Source organism: Watersipora subatra, chromosome 3 (assembly GCF_963576615.1).
Source record: "Watersipora subatra chromosome 3, tzWatSuba1.1, whole genome shotgun sequence".
NCBI classification, from domain to species: Eukaryota; Metazoa; Bryozoa; class Gymnolaemata; order Cheilostomatida; family Watersiporidae; genus Watersipora; species Watersipora subatra.
The window spans coordinates 56,357,342-56,377,474 of NC_088710.1; the positions used below are offsets into that span (position 1 = coordinate 56,357,342).

The following is a 20,133-nucleotide window of genomic DNA, read 5'->3' on the forward strand; positions in this document are numbered from 1 at the left end:
AGCTGTGCTGCAGGAAGTGCATTGACTCAGCTGAACGCTGTTGGCAGAAATGAGCGTGTGTGCAACTAGCTTTATCATTATTTATTAAATTTGATGTATGATGTTAAAAACAGGAAAGTTGGTGCATAGGTCCACTCAAAACAACACAAACCCTCTGCCTTATAATAGGAAGTGATAATAAATACTGTAAAATGAGAACATGCATGCGTAGAAACCTGTAAATGGACGGATAATTCACACGGACAAATCTCAACTAACTGTCATGTATGATTGCCTAAAGAAATGAAGACATTGGCCCAGTGAAATGAATTCTCAAAGAAACTAGCACATTGTGGAATAGTAAAAATGTGCACGCAAAAGCGATACACCATTTGCAATCTGAATGTCATAAAAATTGTATACATAACTAATAGATACAAAAAATCAAAATTATCATGTAATACACACAGTTTGTTCGCTAAGACCTTAGCTGCTGTCTTATTTGTTTTCTAGTTGAGCTTGCAGGTTGCCCACCTTTTCTGACCAGTATTCGCTGCTTTGCTGGAGCTGCATAGAAAGCTCACCTACTCTCTGTATCCAGTAGGATTTGTCTAAGCTCGAAGTCGAGTCCTCGTTTATGCTTCCATTTCGGGAGGGACTCCTAGCCCTAGTGGGACTTCTAGTTCTTGTGCTTATAGACCCCTGCAGCGTACAAGAATTTAACAGTTTGACTACCAAAACCTCTGTACTTAATGCCAAGAAACACTGTTTCAATATACAGTATATATTTCATGCATACCCGTAATGATGCACTTTGACCTCGTAAAGTCCTTATCATGTCATCTTTTTGGTCAATGGTTGCTTCAAGGGTGTGTCTGTTAGCAACTTCTCGTTCAAGATCAGCTCTAATTTGAGAGTTTTGCTTCTGAAGCATTGATATCTATGATATACCAGAGATGTAAAAGATGTATGATATGATACATCCATTGTATAATCTATGATATAACACAAAGGATGCAAAAGTTACACATTTGTTATTCTCCGCCTAGAAAGTGTACGCGAGAGACTAATCCAGTAGCAAAGAGTTACCTGACTATTGAGAAGATTAGAATTGTCGGTATTGATTTGGAGTTGTCTCTGCAAGTCATCTATTGTTGCCAACTTGCTCTGGAGATCAGCATCTTGAGCTTGCCTAAAAGATTAAATGCAGTTAGTACTAATACCATGAGGTTGAGCCTCTGAAAATTCTGCTGGTTGTTAATTCGGTATGATTTGTCCAAAGGTAGTACATACTCATATTCTTCTAGCTTTTGCTGGAGTTGCCTTAAAAGAGTCTGCTGACGGCTGGAGTGATCTTGCAGACTCTGTAAATAGTGTGTGAGTGAACTTAAAATAACATCCATTACAACATCGTAAATTGCAATTAATGATCGCACGCTAGACCAATGAAGTACCATAGATGAACAGAATGATTATGTGGATGCTCTAATACATTTACTTTGCTTTAATATTACCTACACATATTTGTTGCTCATGGTCTTTGTGGATTACAAACGAGATGTTGTCTTATAACAAAAAAATGTTTGATCTGAGTGACACCTACAAGTGAAATTCTTCGTAACTAATGATCCAAGTTTCAAACTACAAGCCTTACATGAGCCATTCGGTTAAAAATAAATCAATTAATTTATTAACCTGTAGTTTGAGTTGTTCTGTTCTCAGCTCTGCATTAAGTGCCTCAAGCTGCCGGGTCTTATTAACAGCTGACTGGAGGTCTTCAGTCAGAGTTTTCTTCTCACTTTGGAGATGTCTAATAGTATCAGATTGTTCTCTCAGCTTGCTAGCCAACTTCTCATTGGCTCTTCTGCAAGAACCAGTGTTGTCTTCAGTTATCACACTAGTTTGTTACTTTGAAAACAAAAAATTCATGTTTTTTTGTTTGAAAAAAAATTGGTAAACATGACTCAAATGTTAATAAAACTAATCCTTGTTGTTGAAGCATTCATTTACCAAATTGCAAACTAGAACTAAGGTTAGGCAAGTAACAAACAAGTTAATGACTTACTTTTGCTCATCCACCCAGCCATTAACATTACGCACTACTTGTTCACTTTCCTTGTGTAGTCTGTCACCATTGCTTCTTGCATCATCTAGAGCATTTTGTAGTGCCTGTACCTCTTCGGTTGCAACCCGATGACTATTTCGGACACTTCTGAGTTCCTCTTCAGTTCGTTCTAAATCTTGACATTTTGAGCTCAGTCTTTCAGAGAGGGTGGCTGCTTCTACCTTTGCTACAACCAGTTCCTCTTCCTAAAATACCCGATGTATCATTTTACATGACTTTTTAATGATGATTAACTAATACACCATTTACTCAATTTAAAACGCAGTACTCGCTTATATATAATGTGGAATTATTTAACTTTTTTCTATGAAAAAAAATTCAACTTAAGGCTAACACACTTTCCACAATTGTTCTGTATAAACAAGAGCATTGCAAATACTTACACAAAAAGAAACAATTTCATAAACCTCAAATGACTACTTTGCGACACAACTAACAAAACAAATAGTTCATCAGATTGAAAATCGCTAGAAAAATCCCTGTTTGTCTATTTCATGTAATGGGCAGAGTAAAACCTCTCTTGGCTTCTATGCAACATTATTTACTACTAGGTGTTTAGATGACACTAAAATGATTAGCTGAGATGAGAATTTGCAGAAGCCAAATAGAAAAGGCACAAAGTCTCACCTTGAGAGCAAGCTCTTCAACAGCTTGCTTGTTTCTGTCTGTCTGACCCTGGACTTCGTCATGCATCAGGCGAAATTGCTGTTCATATTTTTCTAAATCTGTTTTTGCAGCCGAATTGTATTCTTGCAACTTCTTAATATCATGTTTCATTGACTTGACTTTCTTCTCAAGAGTTGCGACCTGAAAACAAAATGTAGTTTTCACAAAACCTCCAGTCTAGAATACTATTGTTCAGCTATGGTTTATCCTCATGACCATAATAAAACATACATCAAAGGTTGCCACCAACTTTTGTCCAAACTACAAGGTTATAAAATGACTATTGTACCTATCTCTTTCTTACGTGACACTTGAAGGGTACCATTTCTATAAACCATTGTGAAATATGTATCAATTTAGCTATGGTAGACAGCAAATTGCTCACAAATTTCAGATAAGAATTAAACTCAAGAAATGCTGTACCTCGCATCTGACTTAGGAGGTCGTCTATATCAGATATCTGATATTTATCAGTACAAACTGTTTATGAGCTGTACGCTAGGCGAATATAAAAATTAAAAGCACTGCTATATCTAATAATCTCAAAAAAGGATTAAAATATTAACATCTAAATTACTCATAGATTCTACAAAAGTTGGAAAGAACACAGCTAACAAGAGTAGTAACATAGAACCTTGGTTAGAGATATCCTCAAATTTTATCAGCCATAGAATATATTAAATGGTAGACAAGCACAGATTTCAGCAAGATATCTTACCTCATCCCCTAATTCTTGGTTGAGCTTTTCAGACTGATTAAGTTGAGATTTTAGCTCTTTAGTGAGTCTTGATTTTTCATTGAGCTGATCTATTGTTTCATTGAGATTCGATTGAAGACTGCTAATATCCGACTTAATACGCGACAATTCCCGATCTTTTTCCCTTGCTGCAGCTTCGAGCTGCTTCAACTGTTCATGCAAATGGTCTCGTTGCTCAGCGGTCTGATGGTAGTCGGTCTCGCAATGTTCTAGTCGTTGCAAAGCGCTGCCCTTTTCTCTCTCGCATGTTTCCAAGTTAATCAATGCAATGCGGAGTTGTCCTTCTTTTTCAACCAGTGACTCCTTTGTTACCATCAACTTAGCAGTCAAAGAATCCAATTCATCACACCGCCTTTTCAATAATGATTCTCGATCTTTAACCTGTCAATAAACATTAAAGTCAGCCTTAATTTATGACCAGTGTTGTTTGCTGATCTTCCAGATGGTAAGTGGCTATAAAGTTTCAATTATTAATTCGTGTTGATTCAGAAAAAGAGCATGCAGTAACCAAACTTACATTATCGGCAGCAGTCTTGTGCTGTTTCGTCAGCTGTTCAACATCATCTTGAAGCTCGGTAATGACACTCTTGTAGTTGGTGAGCAACCTATCAAGCTCTCTGCACCTTTGTTGCTCTTTCATATGCTCTGTGTGGCTGTCCTGAAGTTTTCCATCGAGCTCGACATACTGGAAAATAAAGAATAGAAAGTAGAGCTCGAAGCTGCCAATAACGCGAGATAAAGAAATGTCAAAAGGCCAGTATTGTTTTAGAAGACCTTGAATTGCATCATGGCAACATTCCAGGTCACGCTGAATTCACAAGTAAGCTCTATAAGGCAAAAAGTAGCGGTGACAACCATTAGCTTGTTGAACGAAAAATTCATACTTAGCCATTTTAAAGATTCCATAAAACCATGTTCGTGTAAAGCAATCTATTAACATCACGCTATACGGTAGAGCATTTAACAAATAATCATAGAATTTCAGGCCATTTGAAGCATTAGTCTGCTTGTAGCTTGCTCTAATGTAAACGCATAAAACCAGTCTATATAAAGCAGGTTTAACCTTACATTTGCCTGAAATTTGAAATGCTCCGATCTACCACAATCTATTTCTGGAATAATTATTGCATCAACTAACAAGTGTAAGATTTGACCTTGAACGAAAAACTCCACCCATACGCTGCAAGAACATCTTACTTTTAAGTCTCCAAATTCATTGAAAGAGTGTTTACAGAAGATATGTTTAGAGTTATTAAAGAAGATGAAACTGGAAAATCTTCTCATCCGGTTTTCCAATGACTCATTATTCGACAACATTACCAAAAAGATTCCATTACTGGCTAACCCTGAATCTTCTATACTAGAATGAAAGGTTGGCACACTGCCAATTCATTGATTAGCTGCCATGAAAATTAACGGTGAGGCGATGCATACAGAATCAAATGGCGGTAGACCTGAACCTACAAGCACAGTTCAGTGAGTTAGGAGAAGACCAAATGCTTAAAGCTGATCTGAACTACGGTGATTATAAGTAAAAAAAAAAACACTGCTGTAAAACATGATGTTAACAGATTGTTCCATATGAACATGTTTCCATAAGACCTTTAACATGCATGCGAAGCAATGCTATATTACAAATTTAATCGAAGAAAATTAAACTTCTTGCAATTTCTATAAAACTACATCTAACAAATTACTCTACTACAGAAGGATGCATTCCTAGTATGTAATCTATGTGTCGGTGGAAGGATGTTTGATAGAAAATATATCACTTTTCAGGGCATTGGTCAACTCCATGATGAAAATTGAGCAGGATGATCTACAAGATGATGCTGAAAAGAGAAAAACTGTGACAGCAATCAGATGATATATATATAGAGAGGCTCAAGTTTTTGATAGCATTTCATCAAATATTTTGATGTTTGAAATTTGGGACATCCTTGTAACAACTACTATTTGTTGAGGTGCGTGAAATTTTGAATTTTGTCTCTTACTTGTCAAATTCAAAAATACAGTGGTGTGCGAAATAAAGCGGACTCCTTTATTGACAAACTAAAATTCTCATTATAATATTGTCACTCATTATGAATTTAGTCAATAGCTATATATTGTATATTAAAATAATAATCCTCATTCAGTCCTAATATAGATGTATATAACTTGAAGTAAACAAATCCAGTGTATGTGGTCATATTTGTACAGATTATTATATTCAGTCATTAAGATAAGATGTTTAGAATTTAACCTACATAGTCCTTCAAAATCATAATTTTACAACTGTTTGGTTTACATACTTAAAGGTTGACTTGCAATAAAATTCACATTACAGTTATTTGGTATCAAAAGATTCACCATGTCTTACTCTGCCGTGTTGTAGGTGCCAAGTACGTGGAAAGGTGATTACAAGCTCTTAAAAGCTCAAAAACGAAAAGCCGCCGTAGATTGGAATCTCTTTATTTCTCTGACGTGGTCATTATAGTTTGGTTATCGTCTTGTCACGTGATGTTCTCACGTGAATTGAAAGGCCAATAAAAAGCTCAATATAAAATTTATCATAGCACTAATTTATGACAAACACTTCGTGTTTTACCGAAAACCCTGTATCAAATATAGATGCTCGCTACTTTACAGTCTCTTTTCTGCTTGATCTAATCGTCAAGTCGTTCTCTGATCATGTGACCCAATACTTCGCAAATAATTTTTGCAGCATTTTTCGATTATCACAGGTGACCAACAGGCTCGTCATGATTGTCAGACAATGATATGCACTCCTTCGAGGTAAGGTTAAAAAATTAAATGAATTTTTACAGTAAGTTATAAGATATCAGTCCTAAAAATGACAGCATCACACTGACGATAAAACAGACGCGCAAGAACAATAGACATGGTTTTATTGAATGCGTGAAATATATTTGTGAAAATATTTCGACGAATGAAGTTGCATGAAAGTGTAAACAGAAACCATCCTGTAACAACTACGACCCATTTGAGCCGTTTTGGAAAATGAATCCAAACTACGGCGGTGTTGTGTGGCTGCGATTAAATGTTCGTTTTTTTTTGCTTTTAAGAGTTTGTAATCACATTCCCATATATTTTGCACCTACATTACAACAGAGTAAGACATGGTGAATCTTATGATACCAAATAATTGTAATGTGAATTTTGTTGCAAGTCAACCTTTAAAATTAGGACAAAACGAGAATTAGTTTAATATATAATTTGTAGCCATCGATTAAATTCACAATTAGTGACATTGTTGAAAATAAGAATTTTAATATGTCAACAAAGGTGTCCAGTTAATTTCCCGCACCACATAGTGCAGAGTACATTCAAATAGAATGAAAGTTTACAGGGCTGAACGCAAAGACAGCCCTAAACGCATCAAGGTTAGGTGTCAAGGTTAGGTGTCAAGGTTAGGTGTCAAGGTTAGGTGTCAAGGTTAGGTGTCAAGGTTAGGTGTCAAGGTTAGGTGTCAAGCAGCCCAACTGTAACACGTGTAGAGAGTGAACACATGCATTTAACAACAGCAGTACTACACAGCATCATATAACACAACATGAACTGGTTGTATAGCCGCTCAGACAGCCAATAGAGAATAACCTATCCAACCTTTGCATCCAGCCTCCGATATCTATCTTCAGACTGAACCAGATCATTCTGTACTCTCTGTAGTGAGAGCTTAGTGGAAGACTCCTTTTCAAGAGCATTATCTCTTTCTTTGGTTTTAGCATTCAGTTCACATTCCAATCTGCATAGAAATGTTACCCAAACTGTAAGTGTACATACAGGAAGTGTTTGTTAAAAAGAAACACGCTTATCTGCAATTTCTGACAAGTTTATTGTTCCTATATAACCATTATTAGCGGGAACTTCTCCGTCTTTGATTTAAAATGTACAAAATAGTCATAAGCTGCTATTTTAGCAAAATCAATGAAGTTTTAAAACTATAGCCTAAATCTACTAAATCCTAGCCTGAAATCTTCAGCTAAATTTTAGCTACACATAATAATTCTGGAAATGAATCACAAAATTTGAGCAAAATCCCCACTTTGTTTAATACTGCTCTCTGCTTCGAAAAAATATTCCTTAAACCATCAGTAATTTAGTTAACAAAGTATTTTCATGCTACATGGCAGCTTTACAAAAGCTTACTGAGTGATGTATTGATCGCTGGACAAAGCTCGCTGTCGTGTAAATCAGGTTATCTTTTGGCGCCCAAAAACTGCTTTTCAAAGTACGTGTCAAACAAACCACACAAGCTAGCTTCTACCAGACTTGAAGATTTATTTTTTTAAAAAATTTAAAGTTTTAAGATGCTATTATTTTAGGGAAGTATTTGAGTGAGCCCAAATCTTTTTCAATTTATGAATCTACATGTACATGTAGTTCCTGATCTCATATAACAATCATTTGCGTGACATAAACAAGCTTGAGGTCTCATTTTTCTATCAAAATGAAGATCTCAAATGAAACTATCATTGCCTCATGTAAGGATATCAAAGGTAGGCGCTGTCCAATCTACACTCACCGGTCAACAAGCTGTTTTACTTCTCCGTACTCATGCTCCAGCTGTACATTCTGATCTTGTACTGCGGTCATATCTGTTTGTAACCTAGAAATTGTCTGCTCTTGTTTCACATTGTCAGTTACTCTCTGTTTAAGTTGGTCCTTCGTGGTGAGTAGGGTCTGCTCTAGTAGAAGTCGTTTTTCCTCATGGTGCGCCAACTACCATGACAGCACATCACATACATTGTATCCATGTATACGTGTAACATATCTCATTAGTCTTTAGAAAAATATATATAGATAAAAAAAGACTGCCTTCAAAAGGATTCAAACTCTCAACTTTTAGCTTGGTAGACCATTCTATCAACTGCACCAATCATCACCTTGCGATATTTTGGAATAATTGTGTGATTTGTTATTAAACCAGACTGCCAAGGTACTAGTAATAATAATATTCTTATAATGTAAAGATGGAATCACTTTCAACATACCGATGAAACAAAAGACCTTTATGCCATTCTACAAACCTGCTAAGTATACAAGTCTGGTTAAAAGGTGCCTACACATTTTTAACACTTATGAAGAATTTCCTTGTCATGGAACTCTGGGAGTTAATATACAGGTTAACCTTGGTTTTTGACCACAAGACATTCCATAAGGCTGTTGAAAAAGTAATTGGTTCTATTATAGTATAGATAATGTAAATAATTGTTACGAAAAAAAGGTAAATGTCTTTTTCTTATGTTTGTAGATTATTAATCATACATCATAAACTCTGTATAGTAAGTACACAGTTTATGTACAGTTTATCTTAGTAAGTACATCGATTGTCTCATAAACACTTCATTATTGGATCGGAAAAGTTTGGGAATCTGTTGCCATATCTGAAGCAACTGGTACTCCCACTTCACTTTCTCAGATTTTTGAGCAAAATAAAAAATGAGTAAAAATAGCCTTACAAATTGCACTTATTTCTGTAATTACAATGAACATTTTTCATATACCAGTTTAATAATAAAGACAATGGGAATGAGCATCAGTCAGCAACAGAGCTGCATCGTTGTTTTTTTTAAAATTTATTGTGGCTGTTTTCAGTAGTGACGGATTTTATTTGAAGTGAACAAATATCGAATTATTTGTTCGAACATTGATTTGTTTGAGGTCTAATACCTCTAAAACCAAATTTGTTTAGCATCTACAGTTAGAGGTCAGAAACAATAACATGCAGATCGGTTAAGCTCATATGAACAAAAATGAAAACCAATTTACTGACCTCCTGAGCATATCCTTTACATTCAGCTCTGGACTCCGTAATGTCAGCCTTAACACGATCAACATCAATATGCAGCTGACTTATCTGTAACAATGAGCAGGTTTTACAATCTTAAGTGACATTACAACAGAGCTATCTATAGACATATCAGCTTAAACAGAAAAAAATGTTAGTCACTTTGAACGCATCAACGAACTACTGAGGTGATTGGTTGAAGCAAAAAAACACAACAGCAGTCAGGATAGAGCCGGAGTCAAGTATCAAATCATGAAATTTCAACAATCAACTCATCAACTCATCAACATCAACTCACAAGATTCTGTGCGTATGCCTCCCTCTTCTCTCTGTCAGCAACATCGACTCGTAAAAGCCGCACTTGCTCTCCCAGAGAGTTCACCTCCTCCTGTTTCTGGGCCAATTGCTCTTGCAATGCCTGACACTCCGATGTGTTTAAATGTAACAGCTCATCCCGAGCCTCCAGTTCCTTGCCAAGGTGCTCGGCTGCCTCTTTTTCCACAGACAGATCTCTGTCCAGCCCCGAAATAGTGCTCTCCAACTGAACCACCTCAGAGTGGAAACTTTGTCTCGTCTTGTCAAGTTCCTCTCTGGTCTCTTTCAATGTCAACTCCAAGCGGCTCACCTACAGTAAGACAGCCATCACTAACCACACAAGAAAACATCACTAACCATACAGACAGTCGTCACTAACCGCACAGACAGTCGTCACTAAGCACACAGACAGTCATCACTAACCACACAGACAGTCGTTAATAACCACACAGACAGTTGTCACTAACCACACAGACAGTCGTCACTAACCACACAGACAGTCGTCTCTAACCACACAGACAGTCGTCACTAACCACGCAGACAGTCATCACTAACCGCACAGACAGTCATCACTAACCGCACAGACAGTCGTCTCTAACCACACAGACAGTCGTCACTAACCACACAGACAGTAGCCACTAACCGCGCAGACAGTCATCACTAACCACACAGACAGTCGTCACTAACCACACAGACAGTCGTCTCTAACCACACAGAGAGTCGTCACTAACCACACAGACAGTCATCACTAACCACGCAGACAGTCGCTTTGGTAAGAACACGCAGCAGCAGCAGAGCACTCTAACTGTCTAACCTACTGTTTGCATATACGATGAGTAAAGAAACTGGACACATTAGGTAAATTAAAGATGATACAATATGTATAGGGAAGATGCAAAAGAAGGCCTAAGCCCTGCAAGCAACGTATTTAATTGTGTTTCATGACATGAGTTGCACTATATGGAAAGACTGACAACAGAAATCAAAGTGTATGCTAAGAAACAGTTCCTGTCTACGATTAGGTCTAAAAATAACTGTTGCATATCTCTGCCTGTACAATCAATGGTGCAAAGATCTACTTCTTGTTAGCATTTGTCAGTAAACCAAAACTGTGCAACAAAACTATCTCATGACACAGGGATGCAGGGTTCAACTTATTCCTAAATCAGACAGCAAACACCACGAGTTAATTGAAACCAGTGCAGACATTCCTCACCTCTCCCTCGGCTTCAGCCATTTTGTCTTGAAGACAGCCAATTGAACTCTTTTGTATGGCCTGTTCTTCTCGTATGGCCAGGAGTTGTCTGTTCTTTTCACTCAGATCTATAGAAGTGCCCTGCAGTTCATCCTCTAGTTGCCTCAGTCTCTCATCTTTTTCATTAATCTATTATATTTATAATGCTTTTCAGTATGAGCTGACTGACCAGGCTGCTTGATCGAAAGGTAAGTTAGTTGTAAGATGGAGTTGAAATCAGCTTGCAATACGATACAACCCTATACATGTACTACTAATCAACTAAACTATCACTTACAGCAACCTATAACATTTATGAAGTTTGTTTTGAAGTTTAAAAAAGAAATAAAATTGGTCAAACACAAGGAGTCAGCAGAATGAAGCTGTATCAAGATCTAACTACTAGCGGACGGGTAAGGACAGACCTCTTGATTGTCATATTGATGCTGTTCCTTGTATGCCAGAAACTCTTGGTGCAAAGCGCGGTATCTATCATCACTGTTGGAACACTACAAGCAGCATGCACGCCATGCAGTCTACGCTATTATGTAATTGTACAGCCACTATATATAATAATAGAAAGCTACTAAAGCTATGTAGTGAAAGCCATGCAATACGAAAGCGCCTTAAAACAAAGCGTTATCGAATACCTCTGCTGTCCGCTGCTCCATTTTGCTGCGAAGCTTCTTAGTATTAGTTTCATAGTCTGCTAGCTTGTCATGTGACCTTGCCATTTCTTGTTGGAGAGTACTAATCTCATTGGTCAGTCGGTCTATCAACTCTTCCCGATGTATCACCTCCCTTTCGGTGTCTTCAATCTTAGCAACCATATTCTTAGCTTCCTTGCCCATCTTCTTGACCTCTTCGGACTTAAGTGTCACCTGTCAAAAAAACAACAAAATCAGATGAGTGGTAGAAACAGAAAATGCATGACAAGAGTTACAATTATGATATAAAAGTCATAAAGAAAAGTAATATCATATCTACAATTTACATTAGCGCGACATTCGGCAAGCAGGTCTTGCAGGTTCTTGACTTCAGAAGCGACATCTTTTGCATGACTTTGTGAGCCAGCAAGTTTTTGGGTGAGTGTATCAATCTGTAATAAGAAACAAAGTCATTGGTAAGTCATATCACAGACATTCTTACATTCTAGCAATTAAAAACCTTCACAGCTTCCTCTACTTGCTGGAACTGCTACCCGCCGAAGATAAATAAATTTACAGGCATAAATGTTGTTACACACCGTCCAACTAGCTTCACAGCTTATGAGCCTTCTTGTAAGTGAAAACACGACATTTTTGACTTTGAATTGAACCAGGTTTGTGATAAATTATGACAGTGTGTTTAAAGGGCTATTGCCTATATATATGTTACACAAATGTCAAATATACATTCTATACATATACATTAAATATGCATACACTGTATATAACACACACATATATAATATATATATGTACAGATATGAACATATATATATATATATAAATATATGCATACATGTATATGCGAATATAGATAAATACATATATCAAAGCAAGAATATGGCAAATAAACACTAGGCAATGGGCCCATCACAAATTTGCTTCCTGCTTCTGCACCCCTTCTGCACCCCTTCTGCACTGGTCATTCTACAGTAATATGAAAAATAATTTCTTATATCCAACTTCAGGACAATGCAAAATACCAACTGAAATGCTCACCATGTGCAAACTAACCCTTATTAACCTCTTAAAGCGACAAACTAATTTAACTACCTGCTGTTGGCATTTTGTAGCCTTGGTTCTCTCTTGTTGAACAGCCATTTCAAGTCTGCTTATCTCATCTTTCGCTTGATCCAGAGTCTTTTCCATCTCAGATAGAAGCTCACCCCTGCTAGACAACTACAAATAAAATGGTTAAGCAAACAATCCGATTGCTTGAGGTTTTCGAACAAGTGGTATCTTAGTATGTAATCATTTGCATGACAGTCTATCAGCAATGGTGACACCCTGTGGATGGTGAAAACATAACACCCAAAAAATGAATCTACCCTACAAAACTTCAAGGGGGAACAACTCTACTAAGTAGCTAGTTTTGTTTTACCAGAAGATATTGGCACTTTTACACTAAGCATGCAAACTACAATAAATATTTGTAACAAGGTTATAGCAAAGCATGGGCACCCACATGGGTAACCACATGATCTTCACACAATTTTTTTTTTCTTTTTCACATAAAACAATCCATTATGGCTCAAGATTTTTTGGACCAGTGTACAGAGATTCTTTTCAAATAATGTCAGAGAATATGTAAAACAGAAGATTTCGAGCTTTGCTAAAGTATTCTTTACAAAATATTTAACTATTACATTTATCAACTTTCCAAAGTGAGTTGAAAATTGTGATAAGACATGATTGATATACACTGGGATGGACAACTGTGATAAGACATGGTCGATATACACTGGGACGGACAATTGTGATAAGACATGGTCGATATACACTGGCACAGACAATTGTGATAAGACATGGTCAATATACACTGAGACGGACAATTGAGATAAGACATGGTTGATATACACTGGGATGGACAATTGTGATAAGACATGGTCGATATACACTGGGACGAACAATTGTGATAAGAAATGGTCGATATACATTGGGACGGACAATTGTGATAAGACATGGTCGATATACACTGGGACGGACAATGCACAGCATAACGTAATTCATAATAATTACAATTATGTACAGTAACAATAAGGACACAATGTATTTATGGAGTGAAGGGCTAGTTAGAGCGCTGCCGATGTAAACATTTACATATTTATAAACTTAAAGATGTAGTTGCGTCAAAAATGAAATTAGGACCCATAAAAGGCTAAAACATCAGCTACAATTTGATGCCATTTTTGTCTTTGTAGACCAACCCTGTCCAGAGATATATGCGTTTGAATGAGGCCCTCTTTTAAAAAGCTCACGTTCCAGCGGGTGGCAATTTCGTGACGTCACAAGCTTGTTATCTGAAACGAAACCACAAGCGATAAATATGAGGTCGATTCGTTAGCCAATCATGCGTGCGAAATTTTTATATAGGCCGTAATAAATGTTATCACTCGTAAAACGCGTTGTCTGTGATCTCGAAGATTCTCCTAATAAGCGTTATTCTTTTGTTTACCAAATTATCTCATTACACGTTACTGATTCAACGCGTTTCAACAATTACTAAGTTATACATAGTTTTAAAATGGCTTCAAGTTCGAGCGACCGCTACTCAGAGTTATCTGAGCAACTTTTAGTAAAAGATTAGAGTAGACAGCCTATGGCCAAAGCTGACAGGCGTCAGCAGCGTTTTGCTGCAGAAGAAGACAGAATGGAGGTAAATTAACTCAGAGTCTTCTATACTTTAGTAAATGTAATATTTTTTATAGTCATAAATACATATACTAATTAATAAAATGATAATTCTTTGCTATCTCCAATCATCGTTTCATAGCTTATCTGCCGTTTTACCTAGCTGTTATATTTTTTTCGAATTTTCTTTGGTAAATTAGAGTCATGATTACAAATTATTTTCACTCGTAGGAAGTGGGTAAAATCGATTGATCATTGCAAATCTTTAATTTCCAGAACCAAAGCTTTGAATCGTTGACTTGGCGTACTTGTGCCTTTATTAAATGTTTATTCGTTTTTAAAATTACACTCGCAATCTATTTAACTCCCAATTTGGAAGCTGTCAATAGATACGCCTTAGAATGACATATATTTATTGCATTTTTTTACTGATTACAGAATGTTTATGTCGTCACACCAGCCGAAGAAGCTTTGTCAGTGTGGAAACTGCCATAAAGTGGAAAGAGAGACTTGAACGCGTGCTGCATAAGCCATGATGTTTTGTTTGAGTTTGTTGCAGTAGATGAATTTGTCTTATTGTATCAGCTAATACTATCTGAGTGGCCACGACTTGATGAATATTTTTAATAAAAGTTTTATGCCGAGATGAAAATATTTTTGCTTGTAAAAATTATATAATAAAATAATATTGTTGAAGATAATGCAAAACATGATTTGCAGAATATTGGAGTGTATCGGATATGGTATATGGGTGTCCGCAGAACTGGAGAATGTGAGTTCAAATCCAGTTTGCAGCAGACTTCTCATTCTTAAAACTCTATCCCTGTCTATATTCTTTTCAAAGAGGTGGCTTGCTTATTTCACTAATCTAGTATTCGGTAAGAATACTACTAGCAAGAAACGAGTACATAGGTAATAGGCGACATAATGTGGGCGGGGCTTATGGGAGGCTGTATATCGTTTGTATGGGTAGATGCAGAACTATGCTGATACAAAGACCGCGTTCTACAAAAGTGACTTGACAGAATTACCGTAGACCGGTAGAATTGGTAGTCGGTACCCAAATGTTTACACAACATTTGGAGAAAGTGAGTAGAACAAATTTTCAATTTTCGTTATTTGAGGCCTTTTAAACATTCATAATAATGCATCTGTAGCAGGATTTAAAATTTTATTCTAGCCAACATGAGCAAATACAAAATAAGATATATGCCAATAGAGCCGCGTAAGACTAGACTTTTATCGCAAATAGCCGATGTGAATACGAGAGATAGAGACAGGTTGCCAAACGCGTGACATCATTTTTGGCGAGGCTGGGCACGTTTTTGTGGCCTGAGCGTTTTTACGGCAATCAGATTTTTTCGGTTTTAATCTTCAAATATCTTGGCAATGCGATCGCGTAACACAACAAACAACATATCAACTGATAGAGAAAAAAAAATGCTTTCTTTTAAGATCAACTTAAATTTTGACGCAACTACATCTTTAATGCCTAAAAATAATATCATAAAAGCTGTCTGATACACTCAGCTCACTCCACCCTGTTACGTCATACCTGCTGCCGTGCTGCCTCGCAGTCATTTCTCCATTGCTCAGCAATACTCTCAGCTTCCGCAGCGAGACTCTGCTGACTCGCGAGTTCACCTTGCAGACTCGCCACCTCCTCCCTGTTCACAGAAAGCTGATCCTGAATAAGGGCGATATCCTCCTTATACCGCCTCGTCTCCTCCGTGTGCGCTGACCGCTGCTGCCGACACTCATCCTGACTCGTCTCTATGGCAACTAGATGCCGCTGTACCTGTAGAAGGTCAGCGACTAATTAATTGCTCATCAGTGAGAATTACAAACATCCAAAGTTTAAATGAGGTAAAGCGTAGAGAATTAATATTGTGTGCATGGACACAGAGCATGGACACAGAGCAGCAGCAAACAATCCATGCAGCCTACCTCACTCCTGGCAATCTCTAATTCATTCTTCAGTTCATTGATGGCTATAGCTTGATGATTTATCTACAAAATTCACGTACAGTTTGTATAACATTTGAAACAATACAAATTGATTCATTACAAGACTAAGGAAGGGGAACTTTTATATAACATTTCATCAAATGTTGATTAGAATAAGTTGCAATCTAATCAGTTGCATCGTATTTACTATTTTGAATTGCATTGGTATTTTTTTTGTGTGTCATTACAGGTGTCTTGGACTATACCAATCAACGTTAAAATTGCGCTCCTTAATAATTTATTCAACCAACAAAAAAGATTTCGGTGTGCATGCGCAGCTTTGGCAATTTTGTGAGTTTCGACCGAATATTTTCGTATATTTCGTCCGAAACATTCAGCACATGTGGCCGTAAATGTATTCTGCACTTTACAGATAAAATCCATTAACTTTCAAAATGAAGGAACTAGTATTACGATAGTAGGTGATAAAACTCCATCACATGACTATTCAAACGTTATAACAAGGTAGACAGCTTTATCTAGCATATGCGTGTAACAAAGTCTAGCCTTGCAAGCACAGGTGTCCTTTAGCGGGGATATTGCCGAAGCCGAGACCGGGCCGTAGTCTACACACACAAAAAAACAACATGTTGTTTTTTTGTGTGTGTAGACTACGGCCCGGTCTCGGCTTCGGCAATATCCCCGCTAAAGGACACCTGTGCTTGCAACGCTATGCTTCAGCGAGGTCTCTATAGACTTCCTGAATAAGTCAAGAGCAAATAACTACTTTGATGAATAGATTACGCACAATGGTTTTAACTAGAGCTGCACGATTATAAAAATTATTCGCGATTAATAACTGGTCTGAACCAGTTAAACTTCGAATAATCTTAGATTTAATCTAGCAAAAACCTGCATACTCAAAAACACATAATACAGCTACATATAAATTAATTATATTTGAGACAATTGTTAGTAGTAGTACATGATATGTACAAAGTACATAAGTTACAATGTAATAATTATTATGAGTATGAAAACTGTCTATGAAAGGCTATAATTAAGTCAGCCAAGAGTTGAGGCAGCACAGTTTATTCACATTATCTGAATAAAGAGATGCCCTCTTCCTACATACAATATTGCCAGCTTTAAAGAATAGCCACTCGCAGGGGACGATAGTAGTAGTTATTGTCTGTGACAGCTGGTGATGATTTCTGCGCGGTAGGATGAAAATTAGTTAAAATATATCTCAACGATGTGCTGTGGTGGTAGGCAATTTCTTTCTGGCATATACTGTACTTGGCTTTCTTGTTCACGCTTCCAACAACTTACAGAAATGCGCTACCTAGGGTGGAAGACATTTTTCTGCTTTCATGTTCCAATAAAGTCTCAATCTTATATTACTAATATTCTGAAGCTGAAATATGATTGTGATTTTTTTTGAAAAATGAAAATACATGTGTAATTTACTTGAGAAAGTTTTTAAAAATAACCAACAAATAGACTGTAAGATAAGTATTAAATAATACTGAAATCGCTTTTGTTGCTACTACCTAAAAACATGTTCGAACAGCTAGTGAACTAACAACATAGCCGCTTACGGCTAGATCGGCACGGCGCTTGTGTATTGCATTGTATAAACAAGTTTAATGTTAGCGACTCACTTTGTGTTTTCATAGTTGAGTGCAAAATAATTGTGGTTGTAATTTATTGGTAAGAAATTGTTGCTTGTCATAATATTTATTTGCTAGTAAATTAAATGGTAGTAACCTGCTACGTTAGTATTACTAACGGTATGTTACTAAACAGTACAAAGGAAAGGAACCACATCAAAATCATCACCTCGGTTGCATTTTAATTGAAGATTAATTGGCCAAACTCAGTTAATCGTTTATTTGTATTGATCCCGTTAGTTGTTTATTTAACGCGATCAATGTGCAGCTCTAGTTTTAACCACTAATACCAGCTGGTACGATAGTAACTACCTCTTCAGTTTGTTTGTTGATTTGAATCTGAAGTTGCCTATTTTCTGCTTCCTGTTTTTGTAGCTTTTCTTTTAAAGCCTGAAGCTTCTCCTGTTTGTCGTTGGACTCCTCTAGAGTAATCGTATATTTATGCTCTACATGGTCAAGGTCCTCTTGTAGTTTTAGTATGACTGCATCTCGTGATGCCACCTGTGGTCAAGGTCACAGCGAAGCGAGGATTAGTGAGGCTTATTTACTAGCATCAAGTTCTCTTACTTTAACGCAATAGAGGTGCTGCTGCCATAAAAACTGGACTCAGATAATCTTTTTGACACCAATGGTATTCAGTGCCAATCGTCCAAGCTTTTTACAGCTCAGAAAAAATTAGTCTACACTTCGAGTGTAGTTGACGATTTTAAAAACACTAAGCAAGTTTGTATAGCCTTGTTTCCACAGAATTTGTAGACTAAGTTTAACAGTATACATAAATGCAAATATAGATAGTTTGAACTAGAAACTTCTGCATTTGGAATGGTTAAAAGGGGTGATGACCATATTTTTAGAATCAGGTTGATACAAATTTGCAGATAATGCTAGCAAGCAGATGAGAGTATAGGTGACTAAGTAGGTGAATGTATAGAGATGTTAATATACAGTAAAAAAGCCATGATAAAATTAAACCAACAGTGGCTCTCTCTTAAAAATATTTTTTGAAAAAAAGTACATCAGCAGCTGCAGGGCGAGGAACCAACGAAGTGACTACACGTACTGAACTCTTGTTGACAAAAGTCAATAATTTACTACTAATCATCGTTGGAAGCTAGGCAGGAAAACACTAAAACTTGGCACGATGCCAAGAAGTTACTACTAACCTCTTGTTGGCATGTCTTGTTTTTCTGCTGTGAGACAGTCAGCTCCAGTTCGTACTTGTGGAGATTCTGCTCCAGCTCCTGCTTCTCGTGAGAGGCCTGCTGTAACTTCTGTGACAGGTTGGAGTTGTCATTCCTCAACCTTTCTGCCTCTGCCTCACTCTGCTCACTCTACAAGCGATAGATCAGAACCACAATTATTGAACCTCCCTACAAGTGATGGAATGTTATCAAAATTATCTTGATTATTACAAGGCTTCAAGTTACCTTCCTACCACTTCTTTTTCACTCCAAACTTCCACCATTACTATTAAGTAAGCCGTAAAGTTGTTAACCCTTGACCCTAGCACTATCATAGCCTGTGTTCCCTAATTACAACATTAACTTAATAAGTGAACCTTACAAAATTATAGTTTGCAGCGGAGGTCTTCCTACATCCATACGGAATAGCATGTGTGATTGTATACGCGCTGAATATTGGTGCGTGCTATGACCAGCTGGCATCCCACCCACAATGTACTGCGCACACTTTTGGTTTTATTATGCTGCGAAACAAAATAGCTTGCAACTGCTGACTTTTTACAACGAGATCGCTGAACAGGTGTTTTCTTATATTTTAAACCAACTAATAAACTCAAATACCTGATTTCTACTGTTGCTCAGTTCATGTCTTCCCTCATAATTGAGTTTTTCCAGTCGTTTGATCTCAGCTTGAAGAGCAGCCTTAGTTTCATGCTGCGCTTGCTTAGCCTGAGATATAGCCAATTGTTGTTCTGCGAGAGAAGACTGAAGCTTGCTGTGAGTTTGGTTTAGCCTCTCCAGCTCATTGCTCTTTTGTTCTAGTTTCCTCTCTACCTGCAGCAACTGGTTCTGTAGACCGCGTACCTCTCCCTCATATGTCCGGCTCTACAAAACAAAAAGGGCTGCCGGTTTCGATGAAACATCAAACAAGTGTGACACTATTGTTATTGCTCGTACCTGACTAAGTAGAACTACTTTGAAACTTGGAGTTTCCTCATCTTGAAATTACCTTGTTTTAGAGTCACCTTACGCGATCATAGCTGACTTTCAAATATTTGATGACCAGAAATGCTACTTTGAAATTTGCGGCTATTTTCAGATTAAAGATTAATATTAGTAAATTA

At 37.1% G+C, this 20,133-nt stretch overlaps 2 protein-coding genes across 2 annotated transcripts in view; both read right to left on the reverse strand.

Annotated features, from left to right (window-relative positions):
* Nucleotides 1-101: 101 nt before the first annotated feature.
* LOC137390250 (interaptin-like) lies at nucleotides 102-15,860 on the reverse strand. The gene is made up of 20 exons (XM_068076580.1): nucleotides 15,764-15,860; nucleotides 12,631-12,756; nucleotides 11,865-11,969; nucleotides 11,521-11,751; nucleotides 11,296-11,379; nucleotides 10,853-11,020; nucleotides 9,872-9,946; nucleotides 9,620-9,715; nucleotides 9,307-9,390; nucleotides 8,056-8,252; nucleotides 7,137-7,275; nucleotides 4,045-4,212; nucleotides 3,489-3,908; nucleotides 2,732-2,911; nucleotides 2,045-2,289; nucleotides 1,675-1,843; nucleotides 1,273-1,343; nucleotides 1,069-1,171; nucleotides 779-919; nucleotides 102-681 (listed from the first exon to the last, which is right to left on the reverse strand). The coding sequence occupies exons 2-20, from the start codon at nucleotides 12,724-12,726 to the stop codon at nucleotides 478-480; spliced, it is 2,976 nt and encodes a 991-aa protein (XP_067932681.1). The 5' UTR covers nucleotides 12,727-12,756; nucleotides 15,764-15,860; the 3' UTR covers nucleotides 102-477.
* The window catches only part of LOC137390766 (early endosome antigen 1-like), a 14,077-nt gene continuing 9,701 nt past the window's right edge, over nucleotides 15,758-20,133 (reverse strand). The window contains exons 13-17 of the mRNA XM_068077086.1: nucleotides 19,631-19,894; nucleotides 18,992-19,159; nucleotides 18,141-18,329; nucleotides 16,156-16,218; nucleotides 15,758-16,006 (exon numbers count right to left, since the gene is read on the reverse strand). Coding sequence (XP_067933187.1) covers nucleotides 15,758-16,006; nucleotides 16,156-16,218; nucleotides 18,141-18,329; nucleotides 18,992-19,159; nucleotides 19,631-19,894 — 933 coding nt within the window. The remainder of the gene's footprint in view (nucleotides 16,007-16,155; nucleotides 16,219-18,140; nucleotides 18,330-18,991; nucleotides 19,160-19,630; nucleotides 19,895-20,133) is intronic.

What these genes read in the sequence shown, in the direction of transcription:
- LOC137390250 (XM_068076580.1), bottom strand. Translation starts at nt 12,726, where the DNA reads ATGGAAAAGACTCTGGATCAAGCGAAAGATGAGATAAGCAGACTTGAA. An exon ending in TTGCCGAATGTCGCGCTAAT is followed by an intron (nt 11,752 to 11,864) that starts GTAAATTGTAGA and finishes TTTTTTTGACAG; the next exon opens with GTGACACTTAAGTCCGAAGA. An exon ending in GTAAAACAGCTTGTTGACCG is followed by an intron (nt 7,276 to 8,055) that starts GTGAGTGTAGAT and finishes ATTTCTATGCAG; the next exon opens with ATTGGAATGTGAACTGAATG.